Source organism: Triticum urartu, chromosome 4 (assembly GCF_003073215.2).
Source record: "Triticum urartu cultivar G1812 chromosome 4, Tu2.1, whole genome shotgun sequence".
Lineage (NCBI taxonomy): Eukaryota > Viridiplantae > Streptophyta > Magnoliopsida > Poales > Poaceae > Triticum > Triticum urartu.
The window spans coordinates 595433931-595461868 of NC_053025.1; the positions used below are offsets into that span (position 1 = coordinate 595433931).

Sequence of the window (27938 nt, forward strand, 5' to 3'; positions counted from 1 at the left end):
CAACAAAAGTCTTGCCTTCGGATCTGTGATAGAAGGTGTATCCAATAGTTTCCTTTGGATATCCTATGAAGACACATTTCTCCGATTTGGGTTCGAGCTTATCAGGTTGAAGCTTTTTCATATAAGCATCGCAGCTCCAAACTTTAAGAAACGACAACTTTGGTTTCTTGCCAAACCACAGTTCATAAGGCGTCGTCTCAACGGATTTTGATGGTGCCCTATTTAACGTGAATGCGGCCGTCTCTAGAGCATAACCCCAAAACGATAGCGGTAAATCAGTAAGAGACATCATAGATCGCACCATATCTAGTAAAGTACGATTACGACGTTCGGACACACCATTACGCAGTGGTGTTCCGGGTGGCGTGAGTTGCGAAACTATTCCACAGTTTTTCAAATGTACACCAAACTCGTAACTCAAATATTCTCCTCCACGATCAGATCGCAGAAACTTTATTTTCTTGTTACAATGATTTTCAACTTCACTCTGAAATTCTTTGAACTTTTAAAATGTTTCAGACTTATGTTTCATTAAGCAGATATACCCATATCTGCTTAAATCATCTGTGAAGGTGAGAAAATAACGATATCCGCCACGAGCCTCAATATTCATCGGACCACATACATCGGTATGTATGATTTCCAACAAATCTGTTGCTCTCTCCATAGTACCGGAGAACGGTGTTTTAGTCATCTTGCCCATGAGGCACGGTTCGCAAGTACCAAGTGATTCATAATCAAGTGGTTTCAAAAGTCCATCAGTATGGAGTTTCTTCATGCGCTTTATACCGATATGACCTAAACGACAGTGCCACAAATAAGTTGCACTTTCATTATCAACTCTGCATCTTTTGGCTTCAACATTATGAATATGTGTATTACTACTATCGAGATTCAATAAGAATAGACCACTCTACAAGGGTGCATGACCATAAAAGATATTACTCATATAAATAGAACAACCATTATTCTCTGATTTAAATGAATAACTGTCTCGCATTAAACAAGATCCAGATATAATGTTCATGCTCAACGCTGGCACCAAATAACAATTATTTAGGTCTAATATTAATCCCGAAGGTAGATGTAGAGGTAGCGTGCCGACCGCGATCACATCGACTTTGGAACCGTTTCCCACGCGCATCGTCACCTCGTCCTTAGCCAATCTTCGCTTAATCCGTAGCCCCTGTTTCGAGTTGCAAATATTAGCAACAGAACCAGTATCAAATACCCAGGTGCTACTGCGAGCATTAGTAAGGTACACATCAATAACATGTATATCATATATACCTTTATTCACTTTGCCATCCTTCTTATCCGCCAAATACTTGGGGCAGTTCCGCTTCCAGTGACCAGTCTGCTTGCAGTAGAAGCACTCAATTTCAGGCTTAGGTCCAGACTTGGGTTTCTTCTCTTGAGCAGCAACTGGCTTGCTGTTCTTCTTGAAGTTCCCCTTCTTCTTTCCTTTGCCCTTTTTCTTGAAACTAGTGGTCTTGCTGACCATCAACACTTGATGCTCTTTCTTGATTTCTACCTCCGTAGCTTTCAGCATCGCGAAGAGCTCGGGAATAGTCTTGTTCATCCCTTGCATATTATAGTTCATCAGGAAGCTCTTGTAGCTTGGTGGCAGTGATTGGAGAATTCTGTCAATGACGCAATCATCTGGAAGATTAACTCCCAATTGAATCAAGTGATTATTATACCCAGACATTTTGAGTATATGCTCACTGACAGAACTGTTCTCCTCCATCTTGCAGCTATAGAATTTATTGGAGACTTCATATCTCTGAATCCGGGCATTTGCTTGAAATATTAACTTCAACTCCTGGAACATCTCATATGCTCCATGACGTTCAAAACGTCGTTGAAGTCCCGATTCTAAGCCGTAAAGCATGGCACACTGAACTATCGAGTAGTCATCAGCTTTGCTCTGCCAGACGTTCATAACATCTGGCGTTGCTCCAGCAGCAGGCCTGGCACCCAGCGGTGCTTCCAGGACGTAATTCTTCTGTGCAGCAATGAGGATAATCCTCAAGTTACGGACCCAGACCGTAAATTGCTACCATCATCTTTCAACTTTGCTTTCTCAAGGAACGCATTAAAATTCAACGGAACAACAGCACGAGCCATCTATCTACAATCAACATAAACAAGCAAGATACTATCAGGTACTAAGTTCATGATAAATTTAAGTTCAATTAATCATATTACTTAAGAACTCCCACTTAGATAGACATCCCTCTAATCCTCTAAGTGATCACGTGATCCAAATCAACTAAACCATGTCCGATCATCACGTGAGATGGAGTAGTTTCATCGGTGAACATCATTATGTTGATCATATCTACTATATGATTCACGCTCGACCTTTCGGTCTCCGTGTTCCGAGGCCATATCTGTATATGCTTGGCTCGTCAAGTATAACCTGAGTATTCTGCGTGCGCAACTGTTTTGCACCCGTTGTATTTGAACGTAGAGCCTATCACACCCGATCATCACGTGGTGTCTCAGCACGAAGAACTTTTCGCAACGGTGCATACTCAGGGAGAACACTTCTTGATAATTTAGTGAGAGATCATCTTATAATGCTACCGTCAATCAAAGCAAGATAAGATGCATAAAAGATAAACATCACATGCAATCAATATAAGTGATATGATATGGCCATCATCATCTTGTGCTTGTGATCTCCATCTCCGAAGCACCGTCATGATCACCATCGTCACCGGCGACACCTTGATCTCCATCGTAGCATCGTTGTCGTCTCGCCAATCTTATGCTTCCACGACTATCGCTACCGCTTAGTAATAAAGTAAAGCATTACATCGCGATTGCATTGCATACAATAAAGCGACAACCATATGGCTCCTGCCAGTTGCCGATAACTCGGTTACAAAACATGATCATCTCATACAATAAAATTTAGCATCATGTCTTGACCATATCACATCACAACATGCCCTGCAAAAACAAGTTAGACGTCCTCTACTTTGTTGTTGCAAGTTTTACGTGGCTGCTACGGGCTTAAGCAAGAACCAATCTCACCTACGCATCAAAACCACAACGATAGTTTGTCAAATAGACTCCATTTTAACCTTCGCAAGGACCGGGCATAGCACACTTGGTTCAACTAAAGTTGGAGAGACAGTCGCCCGCAAGCCACCTATGTGCAAAGCACGTCGAGGGAACCGGTCTCGCGTAAGCGTACGCGTAAGGTTGGTCCGGGTCGTCTCGTCCAACAATACCGCCGAACCAAAGTATGACATGCTGGTAGGCAGTATGACTTGTATCGTCCACAACTCACTTGTGTTCTACTCGTGCATATAACATCAACATAAATAACCTAGGCTCGGATGCCACTGTTGGGTTTCGTAGTAATTTCAAAAAATTTCCTACGCACACGCAAGATCATGTGATGCATAGCAACGAGGGGGAGAGTGTTGTCTACGTACCCAACGCAGACCGACTGCGGAAGCGATGACACGACGTAGAGGAAGTAGTCGTACGTCTTCACGATCCAACCGATCAAGCACCGAAACTACGGCACCTCCGAGTTCGAGCACACGTTCAGCTCGATGACGATCCCCGGACTCCGATCCAGCCAAAGTGTCGGGGAAGAGTTTCGTCAGCACGACGGCGTGGTGACGATCTTGATGAACTACAGCAGCAGGGCTTCGCCTAAACACCGCTACAGTATTATCGAGGAATATGGTGGCAGGGGGCACCGCACACGGCTAAGGAATAGATCACGTGGATCAACTTGTGTGTCTAGAGGTGTCCCCTGCCTCCGTATATAAAGGAGTAGAGGGGGGAAGGCTGGCCGGCCAAGGAGGAGGGCGCAGGAGAGTCCTACTCCCTCTGGGAGTAGGATTCCCCCCCCCCAATCCTTAGTCGGAATAGGATCGCGGAGGGGGAAAAGAGAGAGGAGGGGGCCGGCCACCTTCTCCTAGTCCTAATAGGACTAGGGGAGGGGGGAGGCGCGTAGCCCACCTTGGGCTGCCCCTTTCTCCTTTCCACTAAAGCCCACTAAGGCCCATATGGTTCCCGGGGGGTTCTGGTAACCTCCCGGTACTCTGGTATAATCCCAATTTCACCCGGAACACTTCCGATATCCAAACATAGGCTTCCAATATATCAATCTTTATGTCTCGACCATTTCGAGACTCCTCGTCATGTCCATGTGATCACATCCGGGACTCCGAACAACCTTCGGTACATCAAAATGCATAAACTCATAATATAACTATCATCGTAACCTTAAGCGTGCGGACCCTACGGGTTCGAGAACAATGTAGACATGACCGAGACACATCTCCGGTCAATAACCAATAGCGGGACCTGGATGCCCATATTGGCTCCTACATATTCTATGAAGATCTTTATCGGTCAGACCGCATAACAACATACGTTGTTCCCTTTGTCATCGGTATGTTACTTGCCCGAGATCCGATCGTCGGTATCCAATACCTAGTCAATCTCGTTCGGCAGTCTCTACTCGTGTAATAACATCATCACATCCTAATGCTTCAAGTTATGCTTGATGTGCATTACCGCGAGGGCCCAGAGATACCTCTCCGACAATCGGAGTGACAAATCCTAATCTCGAAATACGCCAACCCAACATGTACCTTTGGAGACACCTGTAGTACTCCTTTATAATCACCCAGTTACGTTGTGACCTTTGGTAGTACCCAAAGTGTTCCTCCGGTAAACGGGAGTTGCATAATCTCATAGTTATAGGAACATGTATAAGTCATGAAGAAGGCAATAGCAACATACTAAACGATCGGGTGCTAAGCTAATGGAATGGGTCATGTCAATCAGATCATTCAACTAATGATGTGACCTCGTTAATCAAATAACAACTCATTTTTCATGGTTAGGAAACATAACCATCTTTGATTAACGAGCTAGTCAAGTAGAGGCATACTAGTGACACTTTGTTTGTCTATGTATTCACACATGTATTATGTTTCCGGTTAATACAATTCTAGCATGAATAATAAACATTTATCATGATTATAAGGAAATAAATAATAACTTTATTATTGCCTCTAGGGCATATTTCCTTCAGTCAGTAGGTGTCGTCCAATTCGTTACTAAAGTAATATTGGACGGGTTAGTGGAGACGTCGTGCACACTGATGGTGTGGCCAAGGTAAGATATCTATTGCTGCCCAAAAGCGCACTTGCTGAATTTGACTTTCCAACTATCTCTGCGAAGGAGTGTGAGTACTTGGCGTAGGTGGTCGACATGTTCCTGGAGCGATTTGCTGAAGACGAGGATGTCGTCGAAGAATGAAAGCACGCAGACACGGTTGAGTGGCTTGAGAGTTGTTGTGATGGCCCCAATGAAAGTAGCCAGGCCTCCTGTGAGCCCGAACGAGACTACTTTGAATTCAAAGTGGCCTTGGTGAGTTTGGAATGCGGTCTTGTACTCCTCTCCAAGAGCCAGCCGAATCTGATGATAGCCGGCGTGAAGATCCAGCTTAGAGAACCATGCCGCACCGTGGAGTTCGTCGAGGAGTTCTTCGATGATGGGGACAGGGTACTTAGCGATCACGGTGAGGGCATTGAGAATCGATGCACAAGCGCCATCCCGTCCTTCTTCTTGACAAGAATGACTGTGATGAAAATGGGTTGGTGCTTCTTTGAATGATCCCAAAACGCAGCAGCTCTTCCACTTCTGCTTCAATTTCAGACTTGAGCTCTAGTTTGTGACGGTACGGTCGTATGTTCACAGGTTGCGCACCGGGTATGAGAGGAATCTGGTGATCACAGGTGCGCTGAGGTGGCAGGCCTGTGGGCTCAGCGAAGACGTCGGGGAAGTCGTCGAGAACTTGCTGAATACAGGCCGGGGTTGGTGCAGACGGCTTTGTTGTTGTTGGCGCGACGACGCAAAGGTGGACGATGTGTGATATGGCCCCTTTGCTGCAGAGGCCTTGCAGTTGGATATTGTTGATGGTCGTGAAGGAAATATGCCCGAGAGGAAATAATAAAGTTGTTATTTATATTTCCTTATATCATGATAAATGTCTATTATTCATGCTAGAATTGTATTAACCGGAAACTTAGTACATGTGTGAATACATAGACAAACAGAATGTCATTAGTATGCCTCTACTTGACTAGCTCGTTGAATCAATGATGGTTATGTTTCCTAACCATAGACATGAGTTGTCATTTGATTAACGAGATCACATCATTAGAGAATGATGTGATTGACTTGACCCAGCCATTAGCTTAGCACGATGATCATTTAATTTGTTGCTATTACTTTCTCCATAACTTATACATGTTCCTATAACTATGAGATTATGCAACTCCCGAATGCTGGAGGAACACCTTGTGTGCTATCAAACATCACAACGTAACCGGGTGATTATAAAGATGCTCTACAGGTGTCTCCGATGGTGTTTGTTGAGTTGGCATAGATCGAGATTAGGATTTGTCACTCCATGTATCGGAGAGGTATCTCTGGGCCCTCTCGGTAATGCACATCACTATAAGCCTTGCAAGAAATGTGACTAATGAGTTAGTTACAGTATGTTGCATTACGGAATGAGTAAAGAGACTTGCCGGTAATGAGATTGAACTAGGTATTGAGATACGATGATCGAATCTCAGGCAAGTAACGTACCGATGACAAAGGGAACAACGTATGTTGTTATGTGGTTTGACCGATAAAGATCTTTGTAGAATATGTAGGAGCCAATATGACCATCCAGGTTCCGCTATTGGTTATTGACCGGAGGTGTGTCTCGGTCATGTCTACATAGTTCTCGGACCCGTAGGGTCCGCGTGCTTAACGTTCCGTGACAATTTGTATTATGAGTTATGTGATTTGATGACCGAAGTTTGTTCGGAGTCCCGGATGAGATCGGGGACATGACGAGGAGTCTCGAAATGGTCGAGATGTAAAGATCAATATATTGGAAGGCTATATTCGGACATCGGAATGGTTCCGAGTGATTCGGGTATTTTTTGGAGTACCGAAGAGTTATGGGAATTCGTATTGGGCCTTAATGGGCCATACGGGAAAGGAGAGAAAGGCCTCAACGGTGGCCGCGCCCCTTCCCCATGGACTGGTCTGAATTGGACTAGGGAAAGGGGGCGACCCCTTCCTTCCTTCTCCTTCTCCCTTCCTTTTTTCCTATTCCATGTAGGAGGTGGAATCCTACTAGGACTAGGGAGTCCTAGTAGGACTCCACACTTTGGGCGCGCTCTATGAGGGCCGGCCTCCTCCTCCCTCCATCCTTTGTATACGTGGCCAGGGGGCACCCCATAGACACACAAGTTGATCATTGATCTCTTAGCCATGTGCGGTGCCCCCCTCCACCATAATCTACCTCGTTCATATCGTAGCGGTGCTTAGGCGAAGCCCTGTTCCGGTAGCATCATCATCACCGTCATCACGCCGTCATGCTGACGAAGCTCTCCCTCAACACTCTGCTGGATCATGAGTTCGTGGGACGTCATCGAGCCGAACGTGTGCAGATCGCGGAGGTGTCGTACTTTCGGTACTAGGACCGGTCGATCATGAAGACGTGCGACTACATCAGCCGCGTTGTCATAACACTTCGGCTTACGGTCTACGAGGGTACGTACGTAGACAACACTCTCCCCTCTCGTTGCTATGCATCACCATGATCTTGCGTGTGCGTAGGAATTTTTTTGAAATTACTGCGTTGCCCAACAGTGGCATCCGAGCCAGGTCTATGCGTAGATGGTATATGCACGAGTAGAACACAAAGGAGTTGTGGGCGTGGGTATATACATATCGCTTGCCATCACTAGTTTATTCTTGATTCAGCGGTATTGTTGGATGAAGCGGCTCAGACCGACATTACGCATACGCTTACGCGAGACTGGTTCTACCAACGTGCTTCGCACACAGGTGGCTAGTGTGTGTCTGTTTCTCCAACTTTAGTTGAATCAGATTCAATGAACATGGTTCTTTCTGAAGATCAAAAAGCAATCACTATACCGTGTTGTGGTTTTTTGATGCATAGGTAAGAATGGTTCTTGCTCAGCTTGTAGTGGCCACGTAAAATTTGCAACAACAAAGTAGAGGATGTCTAACTTATTTTTGCAGGGCATGTTGTGATGTGATATGGTCAAGACGCGATGAGATATAAATTGTTGTATGATATGATCATGTTTTGTTAAAGGTATCGGCAACTGGCAGGAGCCTTATGTCTCTTTATTACATAAGATGCAAGCGCCATATAATTGCTTTACTTTATCGCTATGCGATAACAATAGTTGCAAAAGCAATAGTTGGTGAGACGACCATGTGATGACACGTTGATAGAGATCAAGATGATGGAGATCATGGTGTCATGCCGGCGACGATAGAGATCATGACGGTGTTTTGGAGATGGAGATCAAAGGCACAAGATGATGATGGCCATATCATGTCACATATTTTGATTGCATGTGATGTTTATCCTTTATGTATCTTATTTTGCTTAGTTCGGCGGTAGCATTATAAGATGATCTGTCACTAAATTTCAAGGTATAAGTGTTCTCCCTGCGTATGCACCGTTGCGACAGTTCGTCATGCCGATACACCATGTGATGATCGGGTGTGATAAGCTCTACGCTCACATACAACGGGTGCAAGCCAGTTTTGCACACGCAGAATACTCGGGTTAAACTTGACGAGCCTAGCATATGCAGATCTGGCCTCGGAACACTGGAGACCGAAAGGTCGAGCGTGAATCATATAGTAGATATGATAAACATAGTGATTTTCACCATTGAAAACTACTCCATCTCACGTGATGATCGGACCTGGTTTAGTTGATTTGGATCACGTGATCATTTAGATGACTAGAGGGATGTCTATCTAAGTGGGAGTTCTTTAGTAATATGATTAATTGAACTTTAATTTATCATGAACTTTGTCCTGATAGTATTTGCATAACTATGTTGTAGATCAATAGCTCGCGATATAGCTCCCCGTTTATTTTTGATATGTTCCTAGAGAAAAACTATGTTGAAAGATGATCGTAGCAATTATGCGGACTAGGTCCGTGATCTAAGGATTATCCTCATTGTTGCACAGAAGAATTATGTCCTTGATGCACCGCTAGGTGACGGACCTATTGCAGGAGCAGATACAAACATTATGAACGTTTGGTAAAGCTCGGTATGATGACTACTTGATAGTTTAGTGCACCATGCTTTACGGCTTAGAACCGGGACTTCAAAAACGTTTTGAATGCCACAGAGCATATCAGATGTTCTAAGAGTTGAAATTGGTATTTCATACGCATGCCTGTGTCGAGAGGTACAAGACCTCTGACAGTACTTTGCCTACAAGATGGAGGAGAATAGCTCAATTAGTGAGCATGTGCTCAGATTGTCTGGGTACTACAATTGCTTGAATCAAGTGGGAGTTAATCTTCCAGATAAGATAGTAATTGACAAAGTTCTCTAGTCACTACCACCAAGTTACTAGAACTTAGTGATGAACTATAATATGCAAGACATCGACGGTATGGACGACGATGCAGGAGACGAACAGGAGCCACTGCCCACAGGGCACTAGACGCCCACTTCATCATATGATGTATACATGGTGGACACACCCAAAGAAAACGACGACGAGGAACAGAAGGACGCAGCGAAGGATCAATCCCTCGAGAAGCAGTCAAAGCAGCAGCGTAAGCGCCGCTCCAAATCCCGCCTCGGCAGAAACAACGATCATATAGACCCAGCGATTGAGCAGGGTGAGCCAGCGGACGACAAAAAAGGCATTGAACCACCGTCCGACCACGGCAACACGGAGAATCAAACCGAACAACCCGACTCCGGCGAAGATAACAGTCCAGATGACATCACACCGGACAGGCACCCGGAGCAACAGAATACCCATCAAAGGCTTGTTGCCACTGCGAGGAGTCTGAAAAAGCAGAAGCAAAGGCTCAGGGCTGCACAAGACACACTCAGAATTAGATGGAGTGAAGTACTCAACACTGCAGCAAAATACGGCGGTAGTCGCCACACAAAGAGCTACCCAAAGTGAAAGCTGCTACCTAAATTCGATGAGGAGGCCTTAGATCCCACGCAATCAAAAAACAAAACAGCCATCCAGTCGGATAGACGACCTCGTGGCCAACAAAGAGCGGCAAACGACGCCGCACACAAGCCAGTACGCAATCCACGTGAGGGCTTGCATCAAAAGGACGGCGCAACCAGATCCATCTACGGGCCAAGCAAGCGCGCTCCAGCATGCAACGCAACACAACAAAAATCCGAATACCACGGTACACCCAAATACAGGGGTGCCGCACACCCCCTATGTTTTACCGATGAGGTGCTGGACCATGAATTTCCAGAGGGATTCAAACCCGTAAACATAGAGGCGTACGACGGAACGACAGATCCTGGGGTCTGGATTGAGGACTACATCCTCCATATCCACATGGCTCGAGGAGACGATCTCCACGCCATCAAGTACTTACCCCTCAAGCTCAAAGGGCCAACTCGGCATTGGCTTAAAAGCCTCCCCGAAAACTCCATTAGAAGCTGGGAAGAGCTCGAAGACGCTTTTCGGGCAAATTTTCAAGGGACCTATGTCCGACCACCGGATGTAGACGATTTAAATCATATAACTCAACAGCCCGGAGAGTCAGCCCGAAAGCTTTGGAACAGGTTCTCACTAAAAAGAACTAAATAGTCGACTGTCCGGACGCCGAAGCCTTAGCAGCTTTCAAGCACAGCGTTCGAGATGAATGGCTTGCCAGACACCTCGGCCAAGAAAAGCCGAGAACAATGGCAGCATTAACAAGCCTCATGACCTGCTTTTGCGCGTGCGAGGACAGCTGGTTAACCCGATGCAGCACCAGCGACCCAAGTACATCTGAAGTCAGGGACGGAAATGGGAAGCCACAACGCAGCAAAAACAAGCGTCGGAATAAAGAAGACAGCTCGAAGAGCATGGCGGTAAACGCCGGATTCAGAAGCTCTCCGCCAGGTCAGCAAAAGCTGCCCTCCAAAGGCAACAGAGACGAACTGTCCAGCCTAAACAAGATTCTGGACAAAATATGCCAGATCCACAGCACCCCCGATAAACCTGCAAATCATACCCATAGAGAATGTTGGGTCTTCAAGCATTTCGGCAAGCTCAATGCCGAACACAAGGGGCAGGATACACCAAGCGAAGACGAGGACGAGCCTCGCAAGCAAAGCACTGGGGAACAGAAGAAATTCCCACCAGAAATCAAAACAGTAAACGTGTTACACATGATGAAGGGGAGAAACAAAGCGGCACTCCTAGAGACACGTGCCCCGGGGCCTATCACCACGGAGTTCTGCCACTGGTCGTCCCAACCGATCACCTTTAATCATCGGGATTACTCGGCAAGTATCCGGCATGCAGGATGGGCTGCCTTGGTGTTAGACCCGATAATTGACGGATACCACTTCACACGAGTCCTCATGGACGGCGGCAATAGTTTAAACCTGATATATCAGGACACAGTCCGCAAAATGGGGATAGACCCAACAAAAATCAGCCATAGCAATACTACCTTTAAAGGAGTAACGCCAGGCCCAGAAGCCCATTGCACGGGCTCCCTACTACTAGAGGTTATATTCGGCTTTCCCGATAACTTCCGCAGCGAAAAGTTAACCTTCCACATCGCTCCATTCCAAAGTGGCTATCAAGCACTACTCGGACGCGAAGCTTTCGCTCGCTTTAACGCAATACCGCATTATGCTTCCCTCATGCTTAAGATGCCCGGTCCACGTGGCATCATTACAATAAATTGGAAATATTGAGCGCTCCTTGCGTGCGGAAGACCGTGCGGCTGCCTTGGCAGCCGCACACTAAACGGCCTCACCAACTAGAGTATCTGACAGGTCATTAAGACCACGGACGCGGTTAGACGAGTCCGGTGCAGCTATATATAATTGATACAGGTTTGATGGCTATACCCCTATAACAATACAAGGGGCTCAACGCGTGTAAACAAGTGACAATTAGGCTCAACTTTACTCATCCTGAACTGTACATGGTTTATTTAGTATAACCTACCTTTTGCACAACAACTTTTCAGCTAAGTTCCTCTCTTTTATAGATGACCATCGTGCTACACCCGTCCAGGATACGGCACAACAGAGACACAGGCGCAGACGTGCAGCAGGGACCCGTTCCAAGGATTCTTTTTAGATTAAGACCCTGCGTAAACCTTTTTTACTGTCTCTTGTTGATACACATCCCCCGGATTCTCAGTACAATTGAGAAGGATGCTGACGTATTGGCATGTGGCCACGTCAGAATATTGCACGTACCTGGACACCAGGGGCTTATTACAAAGGGCACCGTTTAGCCCGGTTTACATCATAAAGACCGAATACCTTAGGGAGTGTTCGGCGTCGCGAGTTTGGCCTTATATGCATCAGCTCCGAATCATGTCTTTGGTCAAATGTTGGGTTTGCCCGGCTCCTGTGTTTTGCTGCCTTACGTTCCGCTCTATCGGCTAAGGCGGCACCAGGAGAACTACTGCGATTGTGCCCTGGTTCATCCGGACGAGCACCTCAGTAGAGAAAGTCGAAAACTGACTGTCATGATATAGCGTGAGACTGGTCAACCACTCGATGACCTAGCGGAATCTTCGAGATTCCTCCGCCTTAACGAAGGGCCATTTCCCGGCCAGGCATGTACGCGCCCCGAATTCGGATGAGCGCGAAGCCACCAGGGGCTATATAGTAGCCCCACTGTCAAACTCCTCTGGCTAAGTGAAAGTGTTAAAGCATTATAGTCTGATTGCCTAGTTCGTTGCGCTATCACCTCCTTAATGGACCAAGACGTTGGATCAAGTGTGAACATGCGTCTTCCGCGAACACCCCCGCATTATATGCGTGGGGGCTGAAGCCGATGACTGCCATCTTTCAGGTTATATACATATATACATAAATGGCCGCACAGGAGGCATCATAGTACTTTCGGGCAAAAGTATAAATACAGCCTTGATAAACTCAATAAAACATTGTTTTTACAATGGGAATACATGTCACTCAAACATAATATTCTTCGAGCACTGAGCATCTATCGAACGAGCGACTTTAAGAACTTCTTCAAAGTAGTGCTCGACAGCCACTCGGCCTATGGCCGAACCCTGTGCTGCAACAGTGGTGGCATCCATCTCCGCCCAGTATGTTTTGACACGGGTAAGGGCCATCCGTGAGCCTTCTATGCACGCCGACCTCTTTACAGCATCGATGTGTGGCACAGCACCAAGGAATTGTTGCACTAAGCTAAAGTAGCTATTCGGCCTTGGCCCTTTCGGCCACAGATGATCCACAACGAACCTCATGGCTAGTCCGGATAATCTATGGAGCTCGGCCCACTCGGCCATTTGCTCATTCAATAGCAGCGGACGGGCTGGAGCATGAAACTGTGACCAAAACAGTTTTTCCACTTCGTGTTCTTTCTGATCCTTGAAGTACTTGGCCGCATCAGCAGCACTTGCAGCCAAATCCACGTAGGCATCCGCAAAACTCCATAGCCGGTCCAGAGGTGCATACTTCGGATCCCCGAACTTAGTCCGCAACAAGAAGGGCTTCCCAGATACAATATCCACAGCTTGATGCAGCTCCTCCTTCGTCGCTCTAATTTTGGAGCGGGCTTCCTTGGCAGCAACCCGGGCCTTTTCTAGGTCCGTCGCCTTCGCCCAGTTTTCTTCTTCAAGAAGCTGGTAAAGGTCAGCAACATCTTTTAACTCTACAGCCATCTTGGCTATTTTTTTCTTTGCTCTCGCAACGCGCGGCCTGTTCGGCCCTTAACTCTTCGGCCGCCTTTAAAGCGGCCGCATTACTACTCCTTGCTTGCTCCTTGGCTCGGGCAAGCTCTGCCCGAAGGGTCTCCACAGTGGCAGCTCCATCTGCAGTCACAACATATTAAAGATACTGGCATCATGCTGCTCTTACTATGTGACAATCACCAGAAAAATCACCTACCTTGTGCCTCGTCAAGCCGCTTGTTAACAAGCACGATGTCGGCATCTGCCGCATCCAGTTGCCGCCTTAGTTCGGCAAACCCATCAGTCCAGCTAGCCACCGGAGCTTCAACCACCTGCACACAAGAAGGCGGTCTGGTTATTACCTGGGACTATGATCCTCTGTTTGCCGCCGTTTTTGACGACAACCAGAGTCTCAGGGGCTGCTATCTACACAGGGCACATCTAAAAATGTGCGGTACTATCAACAATGTACATCATTTCGTGTACCTCAAAACCCGTCAGTAGACTCATAAAGGCTTCATGCAACCCGCTTTCGGCGAACGAAATCCTTTCAATCACCGTACCCATCAACGTGCGGTGCTCTTCTGAGATAGCCGCTTGCTCTAGCAGATTCCTCAGTATGTCCGACCGCACACCAGACGGTGTCGGACTCTTTTGATTTCTCCCTTCAAGAGCCGGATACTGAGGACTTCGGGTGGCCATAGGATTACCTTCTGGCCCTGCCGGATCAGGAGAAACCCTTCGCGATGACACCTTGGGGTCGCCCGCCTCATGAAGCGGTGTGGCAGGGGGAGGCGTTTCGCTCTCCATCATCTCTGGAAGAAGATCCCCTGAAGACGAGCTCTGCTGAGAAGGGCTAAGATCCAAACTACAAGATGAATGCTTCGGTTATTTTCCTCGGAAGTAAAGCGAGATATTTTCATTATTAAGTACCCTTTACTTACAGCTCGGTGGAGGGATGATCCCCTTGAGGGCATAGTGCGGCCAGGGTATCCGCCAGGGCAGGACCCTCCGGCGGAGATTTCTTCCCCCATTTGGAGACTATTGTCTCCGGGTCCTCAGAGGCGGTTCTCTTCCTTCCCTGGGGAGAGGAAGTTTCAGTTCCTCCTCCCCGGCTAACCTCCTTCGCGGAGGCGCTAGCCTCCTTGTTCCCCCTTTTATCTTCTCCTGAGGGCGCTTGATAAGGCGCGATCTCCAACATCCTGGTTAGCACGGGATTTGGTGAAGTCTCAGGGAGGGGGCCGGACACCTGATCAACTTTGCCTTCGCTATCCAATCCTGGTCAAAGAGCGGCTTTTTTAGGGCGATGTTGCGATAAATAAACGGACAGTGTGTTCGGATGCGGGGCTACTTACTTGGGTATTCGGGCGATTGCAGCTCAGACCTGCATCCCCAGTGATGTCCGGACACATTATTTGTGATCCGAAGAACAATTTGTACATCTCTTCGTGCGTCATGCCGAGGAAATGTTGAATAGCTCGCGGTCCTTCCGGGTTGAATTCCCACATGCGAAGGGGCCAGCGTTTGCAAGGCTGGACTTGACGAACTAGCATAACTTGCACTACCATAACCAGACTGAAATTTCTCTCAAAGAGATCTCGGATACGGCTTTGCAGTATTGGCACGTCCTTGGCTGGACCCCAGCTCAGCCCCCTGCCGATCCATGACATCAGTTGTGGTGGGGGGCCTGAGCGAAAGGTGGGGGCGGCTACCCACTTGGCAATTCGGGGAGCTGTGATGTAGAACCACTCCCGCTGCCACAATCCGGACACCTTTGGGAAGCAACCCTCAGGCCATGGAGCGTCAGTGATTTTTCTTATTAAAGCGCCTCCGCGCGCTGCGTGCTGCCCCTCGATCATCTTCGGCTTCACATCGAAGGTCTTGAGCCACAGGCCGAAGTGAGGGGTAATGCGGAGGAAGGCCTCACATACGACAATAAATGTTGAGATGTGAAGAAGGGAATCCGGGGCCAGATCATGAAAATCAAGCCCGTAATAGAACATAAGACCCCTGACAAAGGGATCCAGAGCGAGGCCTAGTCCTCGGAGGAAGTGGGAGACGAACACGACCCTCTCGTTGGGTTCGGGAGTAGGAACGACTTGCCCTCGGGCAGGCAGCCGATGCGAAATTTCGGCGGTCAGATATCTGGCCTCTCTCAACTTCTTGATGTCCTCCTCCGTGATGGAGGAAGGCATCCACCGACCTTGAAGGTTGGATCCGGACATAGTTGAAGGTCCGAAGTGCCTAAACTTGAGCTTTGGGTGTTGGAACTCGAGGCGGGAAGCAGATTCGATTAAGATCGAGAGGAAAAGGCCTTGTCCCCTTTATAAAGAGGGTGAATATCAAGCGTCCTCCTCGTGGCCGTTTGGGACTTGCCTAAGATCTAGGAGTCCTACCAATAGGCACGGTTGGGTTACCCACGTCCGTATTGATGAGAATCCCGTAATAAAGGGGACACGATCTCTGCTTCGACAAGACGTGCCAAGGAAACCGCCTCGCGGAACACGCTGAGATTGGTTATGAAAAACGATTCGAATAAAGACCTGGCTGTGGTGTGATGTCACAGTACGGGGTACATCAGCAGATTAGATTTATGGAAATATTATTCTCTCTACGGTGGTATGTGGAACTTGTTTTACAGAGCCGGACATGATCCTCGTGTTCAAAATCTTCTATGAAGTATTCGGAGGAGGAACTCGCCTTGCAATGCCGAAGACAATCTGCGCGCCGGACTCATCGTCATTGAAGCCTGGTTCAGGGGCTACTGAGGGAGTCCTGGATTAGGGGGTATCCGGACAGCCGGATTATATCCTTTGGCCAGACTGTTGGACTATGAAGATACAAGATTGAAGACTTCGTCCCGTGTCCGGATGGGACTCTCCTTGGCGTGGAAAGCAAGCTTGGCAATACGGATATGTAGATCTCCTTCCTTGTAACCGACTCTGTGTAACCCTAGCTCCCTCCGGTGTCTATATAAACCGGAGGGTTTAGTCCGTAGGGACAACAACAACCATACCATAGGCTAGCTTCTAGGGTTTAGCCTCTCTGATCTCGTGGTAGATCAACTCTTGTAGTACTCATATCATCAAGAACAATCAAGCAGGACGTAGGGTTTTACCTCCATCAAGAGGGCCCAAACCTGGGTAAAACATCGTGTCCCCTGCCTCCTGTTACCATCCGCCTAGACGCATAGTTCGGGACCCCCTACCCGAGATCCGCCGGTTTTGACACCGACAAAGCTCAAAGCTAGACCCAAGCCTGGAACTGAGTGCTTCTACTGCAAAGGAAATGGTCACTGGAAGTGGAAGTGCCCTAGATACTTGGCGGATAAGAAGGATGGCAAAGTGAACAAAAGTATATATTTGATATACATGTTATTGATGTGTACTTTACTAGTGTTTATAACAACACCTTAGTATTTGATACTGGTTCAGTTACTAAGAGTAGTAACTCGAAACGGGAGTTGCAAAATAAATAGAGATTAGTTAAGGATGAGGTGATGATGTAAGTTGGAAGTGATTCCAAGGTTGATAAGATCACCATCGCACACTCCCTTTACCTTCGGGATTAGTGTTGACCTAAAATAAATGTTATTTGGTGTTTGCGTAGAGCATAATATGATTGGATCATGTTTATTGCAATACGGTTATTCATTTAAGTCAAGGATAATTGTTATTTTGTTTACATGAATAAAACCTTCTAAGGTCATACACCCAATGTGAATGGTTTATTGAATCTCGATCATAGTAATAGACATATTCATAATATTGAAGCCAAAAGATGCAAAGTTAAAAATGATAGTGCAACTTATATGTGGCATTGCCGTTTAGGTCATATTGGTGTAAAGCGCATGAAGAAACTCCATGTTGATGGGCTTTTGGGATCACTTGATTATGAATCATTTGATGCTTGCGAACCATGCCTCGTGGGCAAGATGACTAAAACTCCGTTCTCCGGAACAATGGAGCAAGCAACTGACTTATTGGAAATAATACATAGTGATGTATGCAATTCGATGAGTGTTGAGGCTCACGGCGGGTATCGTTATTTTTTGATCTTCACAGATGATTTGAGCAGATATGGGTATATCTACTTGATGAAACATAAGTCTGAATCATTTGAAAAGTTCAAAGAATTTCATAGTGAAGTGGAAAATCATCGTAACAAGAGAATAAAGTTTCTGCGATCAGATCATGGAGGAGAATATTTGAGTTATGAGTTTGGTCTTCATTTGAAACAATGCGGAATAGTTTTGCAACTCACGCCACCTGGAACACCACAGCATAATGGTGTGTCCGAACGTCATAACCGTACTTTATTAGATATGGTGCAATCTATGATGTCTCTTACCGATTTATCACTATCGTTTTGGGGTTATGCATTAGAGACATTTGCATTCACGTTAAATAGGGCACCATCTAAATCCGTTGAGACGACACCATATGAACTATGGTTTAGCAAGAAAAGTTCTGTCCGAATGGGCTTCCGGAAAAGAAGCAATTCCTTATTGATATGAATAGTCTATCATCCCTCTTAAGCTAGGCTATCACATACACCCCCACTCAGAGGAACCGACGTCCTCGTCAGGCCACAGGAACATTCCCTCTTGGCACATACGTATGTGCATCCAGTCCGGTACATGTGCCATGCCGGGTGCCACGACGGGTCACAAACGTCATGAACAACATGACCGCACACCTGTCCGCAAACATCCGTGTAACCGCGAGGGTTGGCTCTGATACCAACTTGTAATGCCCCGGACACACCCGCCGGTGGTCGTTACTCCTGGAGGGATCTAGACTGGCCCCACAGATCAATACTAGTCTTTTCTGCGCACTTTGTCCTCACTCGTGCGCACCCAGGAGCAACTTCCCGGTCAGTCACCCATCCTGAAATTACTCCAAGCTAAGCACGCTTAACTTTGGAGTTCTGTCCGAATGGGCTTCCGGAAAAGAAGGAATTCCTTATTGATATGAGTAGTCTATCATCCATCTTAAGCCAGGCTATCACACATAGATCATGTAACAATGAAACATAACCCTCTTCTTGTGCATTGACATGCCGTAAGAGAACAATTCATGAATACAGAGTAAATGCTAATGCCAATTTCTTGTAATTTTAGTGTATTAGAAATATAGAGAGGCTCGTCATTTCTTCCTTTATCAAAATAATTATAGAGTAGCAACAAAGTTAATTATATAACTTTCATTAGTAGCATCATGAGAATAAGTAAGTTGCGAGCCACCAATATAATCCTTAACAAAAGCAAACTTCTCTTATATAGTGTAGTTGGGGGAGTTCAAAAGCATGATATAGGACTATAAAGTGTGGGTGCAACACTAATAATTTTATTCTTATCACAAATAACAATATTATATTCATCTCTATGTATCACAGGGGCATCATGGCCTTCAATATAGCAAGCATGAAAGTCATCAAAAATAGTTTTTTCACCTAATGAGTTCAAAGGATCATGTATTTCATTTCTTCCTCTAGTAAGCATGGAGGGTAAGAAAGCACTTTGAAAGGATCGAGAAGAGGTGTCTAGAGGGTGGGGGTGAATAGACCCTCAACAAGGAAAAACTAAGGTGGAATTTTAGCACAAGTTTAAACATTCACAATACATTTCAAGCAAGCATGGCAAGAGTATATGAGCAGCGGAAAGTAAAGCATGCAAGTTGCAAGAAAGTAAAGGGATGGGATTGGAGTGTGCAAACGTAATTGGAGACACAGAGATTTTTGGCATGGTTCCGATAGGTGGTGCTATCGTACATCCACGTTGATGGAGACTTCAACCCACGAAGGGTAACGGTTGCGCGAGTCCACGGAGGGCTCCACCCATGAAGAGTCCATGAAGAAGCAACCTTGTCTATCCCACCATGGCCATCGCCCACGAAGGACTTGCCTCACTTGGGTAGATCTTCACGAAGTAGGCAATCTCCTTGCCCTTACAAACTCCTTGGTTCAACTCCACAATCTTGACAGAGGCTCCCAAGTAACACCTAACCAATCTAGGAGACACCACTCTCCAAAAGGTAATAGATGGTGTGTTGATGATGAATTCCTTACTCTTGTGCTTCAAATGATAGTCTCCCAAACACTCAACTCTCTCTCACGGATTTGGATATGGTGGAAAGATGATTTGAGTGAAAAGCAACTTGGGAAGGCTAGAGATCAAGATTCTTGTGGCTGGATTGGAATATCTTGGTCTCAACACATGAGTAGGTGGTTCTCTCTCAGAAAATGAATGATGGAAGTGTAGGCACGTTCTGATGGCTCTCTCCACGAATGGAGGATGGGTGGAGGGGTATATATAGCCTCCACACAATATCTAACCGTTACACACAATTCACCAAACTCGGTGAGACCGAATACTGCAACTCGGTCAGACCGATTTAGTTCAAAATGTGAACGTTAGGCTTTTCGATGGGACCGATGTGATCAACTCGGTGGGACCGATGTGCTAGGGTTAGGGTAAAACCTCAACTCAGTTTGACCAATTACACAAACTCGGTGAGACCGATTTTGGTAATAAGCAAAACAGAGAGTTTGTCAAGTAAACTTGATGGGACCGACTGCATATCTCGGTGAGACCGAAACAGATGCAACATGCAACATGCAACATGCAACAGAGAGTTTGCAAGCCCATCTTGGTGAGACCGAGATCCCATCGATGAGACCGACCTGATTAGGGTTTCTGGCAGTGGCTATGTCAAGTGAACTTGGTGGCGCCGGATAGATCAAATCGGTGGGGCCGAGTTTGACTTTTGATTTGGGACATATGTAGAAATGAGAAAGTGGTTGAGGGCTTTGGAGCATATCACTAAGCACTTTGAGCAAGCAAGCCATTAAACAACACCTCATCCCCTTTTAATAGTATTGGCTTTCCTATGGACTCAATGTGATTTTGGATCACTAAAATGAAAATGAAGAGTCTTGAGCTTTTGCCAATGTTTGTCCTTAGCATCTTGAAGGCGTTCCACATCCTCTTGTCCATGCCACGCCTTTGTTGAACTCTCTGAAATATACTAGATAAAAGTATTAGTCCAACAAGAGATATGTTGACATTCAGTACCAAAATCACCCAGGGAGCACTTGTGCTTTCACACTTCAAAAGTTTCTTCCAAATGATACTAGCTTGTGAACAATTCTGCCCCATGACCCGTTTTAGCTGCTTACTGTGTTGAGACTCCCATTCAAGGCAATAGGATGGACGAAGAGAGAGGCTATTTGTTTTAGCATATTGCCATGCTACGAGATCGCCGATCTACCCATTCGGCAACAGGATTTGAAGGATTCTTCTCACTTCCACTTCCCAAAAGATCTCACATATCTTAAAGCAACTTTGTCCAATTCCATGGCTAAGATTTAACCTGATCATACCCAGGGTCTGGCCAAGCCCAAAGTGAAAAACCTCCTAGGCCCGGCCCAACCCGAAACACCTGAACAATACAAAATTTCATTTAAATTTGTTATTTTTGGGCATTTAATATATTGTTTTTGCTATTTTTCAACTAAAATAAGTATTTAAGCCTCATTTGGTCTTTCAGGTCGGGCTTTGGGCTAAAAAAACTGAGCCCAAGCCTGGCCCAGATGTCGGGCTTTTGGGTATGGGCCACCGGGTCGGGCTGCCCATGTGCAGGTCTAGCTAAGATAGCCCCTGGGCCCACTTGTGTGAGAAAAACACAAGACACGTGCACAAACAAGAACATACAAAGAGCGCCACCGTATTGCCTGGGCGTCCGATCTGATCTGAGTCGGAGAGAAAGACCATCAACGGTTAAATCATGTTCCACGTGGAGCCGGATTCACCAGATCCTCTTCGGGGCACGCCAAAAGACCAAATTACCCCCTGTCTACCCTCCACCCCCCACCCCTCTCCCTCTCGCGCTGGTCCCCTCTCCGTGCTGTTCCCCGCTCGCTCGCTCCCCCTCCTCCGCTCTCCGGCGCCGCCCAGCGGACCCCGACGCCGCCCTCCCCGCGGAACTCCGGCGCCTTCCAACGCCACCCGACGCTGCTGTTCGCACGGAGGCCCCGCGCCCCCCGGCCCCCTTCGACGCCGCCCCTCCCCGTGGAGCCCCGGCGCCCCGCGGCCTGCCCGTCCCCGACGCGCGCCGCCTCTCCCGCGGAGCTCTGACGCCGCCAGGTGAGGGTTCCTTGCTTTCCTTGTATGCTCCTTCGCGTGATTTGTGCAGTCCCCTAATAAACCCTAGGTCTTGTGGCGGAGGTTGATCAATGGCGTGGTGGGAGGGATGAGATGCTGCCTTTTTAATGACCCGTGAACTTATGTGGTGACCTGTGAACTTATTTGGGGGAATTCGATAGTCACTATGAGAGAAATCTTATTACTTTATGAGCTATAAAATTATTTTTTCTCGGATCAATCGATTTGTTGTTATGTTTAGAGATGTTGTTTTTGTTGTCTAGTTTTGGAGGAATTTTGTGCCATAGCCTAGTGAGTTTGCCAATTTCGAATTAGTTAAGGGGCTGCTTGGTTCCTGCCCAGGCACGTCCCGCCAAATCATGGGCGTCGTTGGCGCGCCAAAATATCGGCGAGCGATTTGTCCGCCACCGTTTCGCCAGCGCTTTGGCGCAAAAACAGAGTGGAAAGGCTCAAGTGGGGCTGGCTTGCCAAAAATTTGGATTCCATCCAAACAGGATACGAAGCACCGGTCAACACCGATATATTGGCTAGGCAGGCAAGGGCACCGATCCAAACAGCCCCTAAGAGTCTGGACTTGCTCTTGGGGAAGTGATGTGCTCAAACTCTATGACATTGGCCATTTGGCCTAGCAATTTAGCTACTCCCTCCGATCCATATTAATTGTCGCTGATAATATGGTTCCATATTAATTCAGCGACAATTAATATGGTTCGGAGCGAGTAGCAAAATCTGACACTTCTCTGGTTGTTTGTCTGCGTGTCGTGGACATGAAGGGTTCAATGTCTTTGAAATATTTCTTACTTTGGAATCAATATTTATGATATGCTGTTCTGTATCCGCAGGTAGGGTTTGACCAAGGGAAAACGGAAAGACATGCTACTCCTTCCGTGTGAACTACTGTGATGCATTGCCTAAACTGAGAATCCACCACATCTTGAGTGAAATCATGGCGCGAAAAGGAAGTCAAAGTAAAAGTGGTCCGAATCTTGCTTCACCTAATCGGCAAAATACAACTAATGGTGATATACTAAATACACCAGAAAGAGATCCAGTGCATGGTGAAGATCCAAGTTCACATCTTCAAGGTAAATCAAATGGTTCTGGAGGGAACACTGGCCAGAAAACAAAAAGCAACAAGAAGAATAACAAAAGCAATGGCACCTCCTTTGGTAAATCTGATGACATAACTTCACATAAACAACAACCAGAAGATATCAGTACTGATATGCAAAATTCAGAAGAACTTGGGCCACCTTTCAGCAGTACCAGACCAAGAAGAGATGGCAAGAAATCCTCACGGCGTGGCTTTGGTAAAAACTCATCAGTAGAACAAACTCCATTGCGTATTTTGACAGAGCGAGTCAAAGAGAAGACCAGGCATGTTACTTCCATGGCTGCATCCTTTTTTAGAACCTCGATGATGTATGTGATGGAAGAAAGCAAAGTATTAGTTGAGAAAAATAGGCCAGCTATCACAGCTTTCATGGCAATGGCAGAAAAAGGGCGTGCCTATGCCCTCAGCAAAATGGAGTATGTTTATCCTATTGCTCGGGCCTGGATGTTTAGTGCTGGAAAGCTGATGTTGCTCTTGTTGACTGTTTGGTTAGACTGCAACATAAGGGGCTTCGATTCTCTGCTTCGTCTGGGGACAAATTCCCTTATTGCAGTACTTTGGTGCAGCATGTTGTCAATTTTTGCAATGATTGGGATAAAGAAAATGCTCATGTTCATGGTATGACCAACTATCTTTTTCTTCTTTTCTAGTTGCCTTGCTGACAATTTAATGTTTACTGTGCTAACAGTGGTTTGGACTTGGTCAACATTTATTTTCTGCACTTTCCTCTCATGAGTGCAAGCGTAGTTTCAGTAAAATTTCTGATCACTAGCCTGTTTAGTCCATGTAACATGTATAGTCTTCTGCAGTTGATGATGCCTTTCTAAGGGTTTATTATTCTCTCTTGCTTGAAACTTTGAATTGTCAAATCAAAGTAGATGTGCTTAATGTCCTGGCAGTATTTTAATATTTGCTATTCTCTCTTTGTGACCAGGTGATTGCTGCTTCTGTGGTTGCTTTTATTGGTATTGGTTTTGCTGTCCTGATTGTCGCGGTGCTTGCAGTGGTGATTTTATGGCTGTATGGAAGCTTTTGGACAACAAGCACTGTAGTAATTGTTGGAGGTCATATTCTACAACTTGTCTACTATTCCTTTGAGACCACTCTTACTAAACATTTCATAGTGTATAAAATTCACTAACATTGCTTAAAATGCAGGTGCTTCCTTTTTGTTGAAGCATGAACGATTTGCTCTGCTTGTCACCTGCCTATATTCAATGTATTGTGCAAGAAGCTACATTGGATGGCTTGGATTACTTTTGAGCCTGAATTTGTCTTTCTTTTCAACTGACGTTCTAGTCCAGTTCCTGAAGAAAAATGTAGACAATGAAAATGGTTCTTCAAGGAACTCTGATCAAAATTCAGACAGATCAAGCAATTTCTTTGGGGAATTTCAGCAATCATCAAAAGACAGCAGCTCACATTCTGGATATACTCAACCTTCTAATCGTGGCCCTGGTGATCCGTCAACAAGTGGAGCTGAGGAGTTAACCTCTGAAGATGAAGTGGCACGTTTATTGAATTGCGCCGACCACTATTCAGCATTTGGATTTCGCCCGTATGAAATCATAGATGTATCAGTACTCAAGAGAGAATACAAGAAAAAGGTGATGCTAAAGATAAAACTAATGTCAGCTGTATGAGTGCCATATATGAATGTTCATATGCTGCAAGGTTTGGTTATATCTTTGTTAATTGTGATTACTGATTTTGCAGGCTATGTTAGTCCATCCTGATAAGAATATGGGCAATGATAAAGCTGCTGATGCATTTAAAAAGCTTCAAAACGCATATGAGGTTCACATCCATTCATTGTTGAAATAATTACATATTCAATTAAAATATATCTTTTTATAAGATCATGTATGTATTCATGAGTCCACAACTGTACACACAGGTTCTTCTTGATTCAGTGAAACGAAAGACATATGATGATGAGTTAAGGAGGGAGGAGCTACTGAACTACTTCAGGCGGTTCCAGGGTGCTTCTCAAAAGGTTTTCCTAGCTATTCCTTACAAATGATGTTTAATATTTATGCTTTGCTTGTTTTCTCTTATATCTTCTTTCCTTAAAAGTAGTTCCATGCTAGTTGGCTCCTGTGTGAGGGAAAGGTACTCAGTTTAGCTGGACGAGAGAATCACCCTACTGTGATGTTTCAATTAATTATGGTGTATTGACGTGTTTTTGAAGTGCATGAGAAGGGTTTGCATTTGGACTATTCAATTTCATGATAGTTCATGTTTTTCAGGTTAACCTGAGAAAAAGAAATTTAAACTGCCAGCAATCACTTTACCACTTACGAGTGGATTTTGGATCTGGCTGATTTGTGCTTTGCTGGATTTGCAAAATCGCAATGCATTTTTTTTTTCATTTGGTCTCAGTTAATTGAGGACAATTTCGAAAGGCTGGCCCAGTAATAGTCATAGTTAGTTGAAGTTGATTTGACCAGTGGTATGGATTTTACTGTTCAGTTTAGTTAAGTTCCTAGTGGAAGTTGATCTGGCCAGGGAATTGGTATGGATTTTACTGTTCAGTTTAGTTAAGTTCAATGTTCTTGTGTGCATGGCATGTGTTGGAAAAACATTATATTTTGCTGTCCATAAGCCCTGATTTAATGTTTGGAAAAGCATTATTTACCAGAAGGGTGCTGGATGGTTTCAGTGGCAACAATTGCTCATTGGTTTTTGACCCAGCTGTAGACGGTGTCCTTGATTGCTCTGATGCAAACATGCAGTTTCCATGATGGTTTGGTGTCATGGTTTTGATGTGAAAGTGACTTCAGACATTAGGCAGTTCGATTTTTGGGGTATGGAATCATGTTACATGCAATAGGTTCATATGTATTCGTTGCAGTAAATTTTTTTGTCAGTCTGAATAGTGTGACGTTCCTAATATTATGTATCGTTTTGTGTCGCAATTGTAAAATTTATTCTTGCAACTGCCATCGGTTGTTTATGAGACTAGTGTTTGGGAAATGTTTGTTGGTTTAACAATCCATTCTGCCAAGGTGGTCTGAGATAAAAACAGAAGACACAAGAATAGTAGATGTAGTATCTACATATTAATACAGCTTCGTAGTCTTGCAGTTTGCTTTAATTTATCCTCTTTAAAAAGTATCAATGTGCCAGAGCCATGAGCTGGTTGCGAGATCTTATGGGTTTCACCTCTAGCCTACCCCAACTTGTTTGGGACTAAAGGCTTTGTTGTTGTTGTTGTTGTTTAGAAAGTATCAAATATGACTACTCATCTGATAGCCATAATTTCTTTGCTGTTTTATTTTATTTACTAGAAAGGAGGACATGGTACATTCCAACAAGGGTTTAGCCCCTCTGAAGGTGTTGATGAAGGACCTTCTGCTCTATCGAGAAGAATAGCCTGCAAGAAATGTGGCGATTTCCATCTGTGGATTTATACAGGAAGACCTAAGTTGCAGGGCAGATGGTGTCAGGTATTTTCTTTTGGTATATGGCTGTGGTTGCTTTTGATTCTGTGCTACTAGTAAATGTTCTGTATAAGTTACTTTTCTTCATCACAGGATTGTAAAGAGTTTCATCAGGCTAAAGATGGTGATGGATGGGTTGAGCAGTCATTTCAACCGGTCCTATTTGGGATGCTGCACAAGGTAATATCAGATTATTCCAACTCATGATATGACCAACTGCAAAAACTTTTAGCCACCACAAATGTCTTGTGACTGATGTCTTGTGATATTTACAATTTATGCAGCCCGATCTGCCTCGTGCATTTGTTTGTGCTGAAAGTAGCATTTTTGATGTCACCGAGTGGTTCAGCTGTCAGGTGAAAATTTATATGTTTTATGAATATCTTCTTTATTACATTTGATTGCTCATAAGTTTGATCTTTGGTCAGTACATATCTATGTGTTGTAAGGATGGCTACTATATGGTATGGTACTATGGTTAGATGCTTATCTGTTTGAATCACTGAAATCCTGTGTTTCGTTCATGAGAACTGTGACCAAGAAACTTTGTACTAGTGCAGTAAGTTCAGTAAGGGGATCACTTGCCACTGTTAGTTTGAAGTTTAGCCAGAATCTCTGTGGGCATTGTCTCCAGTTCTCAGTTTACTATTAAGATAAAAAAAATACATGGTGCATAGGAAAGCAGTAAACGTACTAAATCATAGCTACAGCTAGAGGAATTTTGCATGGTTTCTGAAATCTGAGGCGTCGAGTGGAGTGACACACTTCCAGTCAGGGTCATTATTTTCACACTCCGCCTATTAAGCAAAAAGAGAAGCAAAGTAATTTATGAACTGATACACAAATTTCTGTTTTCTTCTCCAGGGAATGAGATGCCCACCGAACACCCACAAGCCGACCTTCCACGTGAATGCCAGCTTGGCAAAGGAAGGTAGTGGCAAAGGGAGCACGTCAGGGCCAAGGGGTGGAATCCCGAACATGGATGCAGGAGTCGATGAGGAGTTCTTTGAGTGGCTGCAGAACGCTATGCAGTCTGGCATGTTTGAGGCACAAGGCGACCCCCCTTCTCCAGGCAGCGGAACCCATGCAAAGAGTAGTGGTGGCGGCGGCGGCAGCAGTAGTAACAGGAAAAAGAGGAAGGGCAAGAAGCAATGGTAACTCCCCTGGGCAGGGAAAAGATAAATAAACCATTTTGAGTGCATCCGCGCAAGACAAATGGCCAACTTAGTTCATCCCCAGATGCTAAAGGCTGGCATGGTACGCATACGCTGAGACACCATCGAACATCCTGACTCGACTTGGTAAGATTTCAAATTTCGAGAATCGAAATTCCGACGAAAAACGAGAGCATGTATGTGTATGGCAATGCTGGTGGATGTATTGTTACTTGCCTTACAATGAGGCCCAAAAATGTTACGCTAAGTGCAAGAAATATATGTCATTATATCTGGAAACTTGTCTATT

At 45.5% G+C, this 27938-nt stretch overlaps 1 protein-coding gene across 1 annotated transcript; it reads left to right on the forward strand.

Moving 5' to 3' along the window:
- Positions 1 to 21626: 21626 nt before the first annotated feature.
- LOC125552994 lies at positions 21627 to 27938 on the forward strand. The gene is made up of 10 exons (XM_048716714.1): positions 21627 to 21899; positions 22760 to 23649; positions 23966 to 24095; positions 24190 to 24638; positions 24748 to 24828; positions 24929 to 25027; positions 26322 to 26480; positions 26568 to 26654; positions 26759 to 26830; positions 27339 to 27938. The coding sequence occupies exons 2-10, from the start codon at positions 22864 to 22866 to the stop codon at positions 27630 to 27632; spliced, it is 2157 nt and encodes a 718-aa protein (XP_048572671.1). The 5' UTR covers positions 21627 to 21899; positions 22760 to 22863; the 3' UTR covers positions 27633 to 27938.

Bases quoted from the DNA above. Each gene is read 5' to 3' on its own strand.
- LOC125552994 (XM_048716714.1), top strand. From the start codon at position 22,864: ATGGCGCGAAAAGGAAGTCAAAGTAAAAGTGGTCCGAATCTTGCTTCA. The intron at 24,096-24,189 runs GTCATATTCTAC...CTTAAAATGCAG, and splicing joins CACTGTAGTAATTGTTGGAG to GTGCTTCCTTTTTGTTGAAG. The intron at 24,639-24,747 runs GTGATGCTAAAG...CTGATTTTGCAG, and splicing joins AGAGAGAATACAAGAAAAAG to GCTATGTTAGTCCATCCTGA.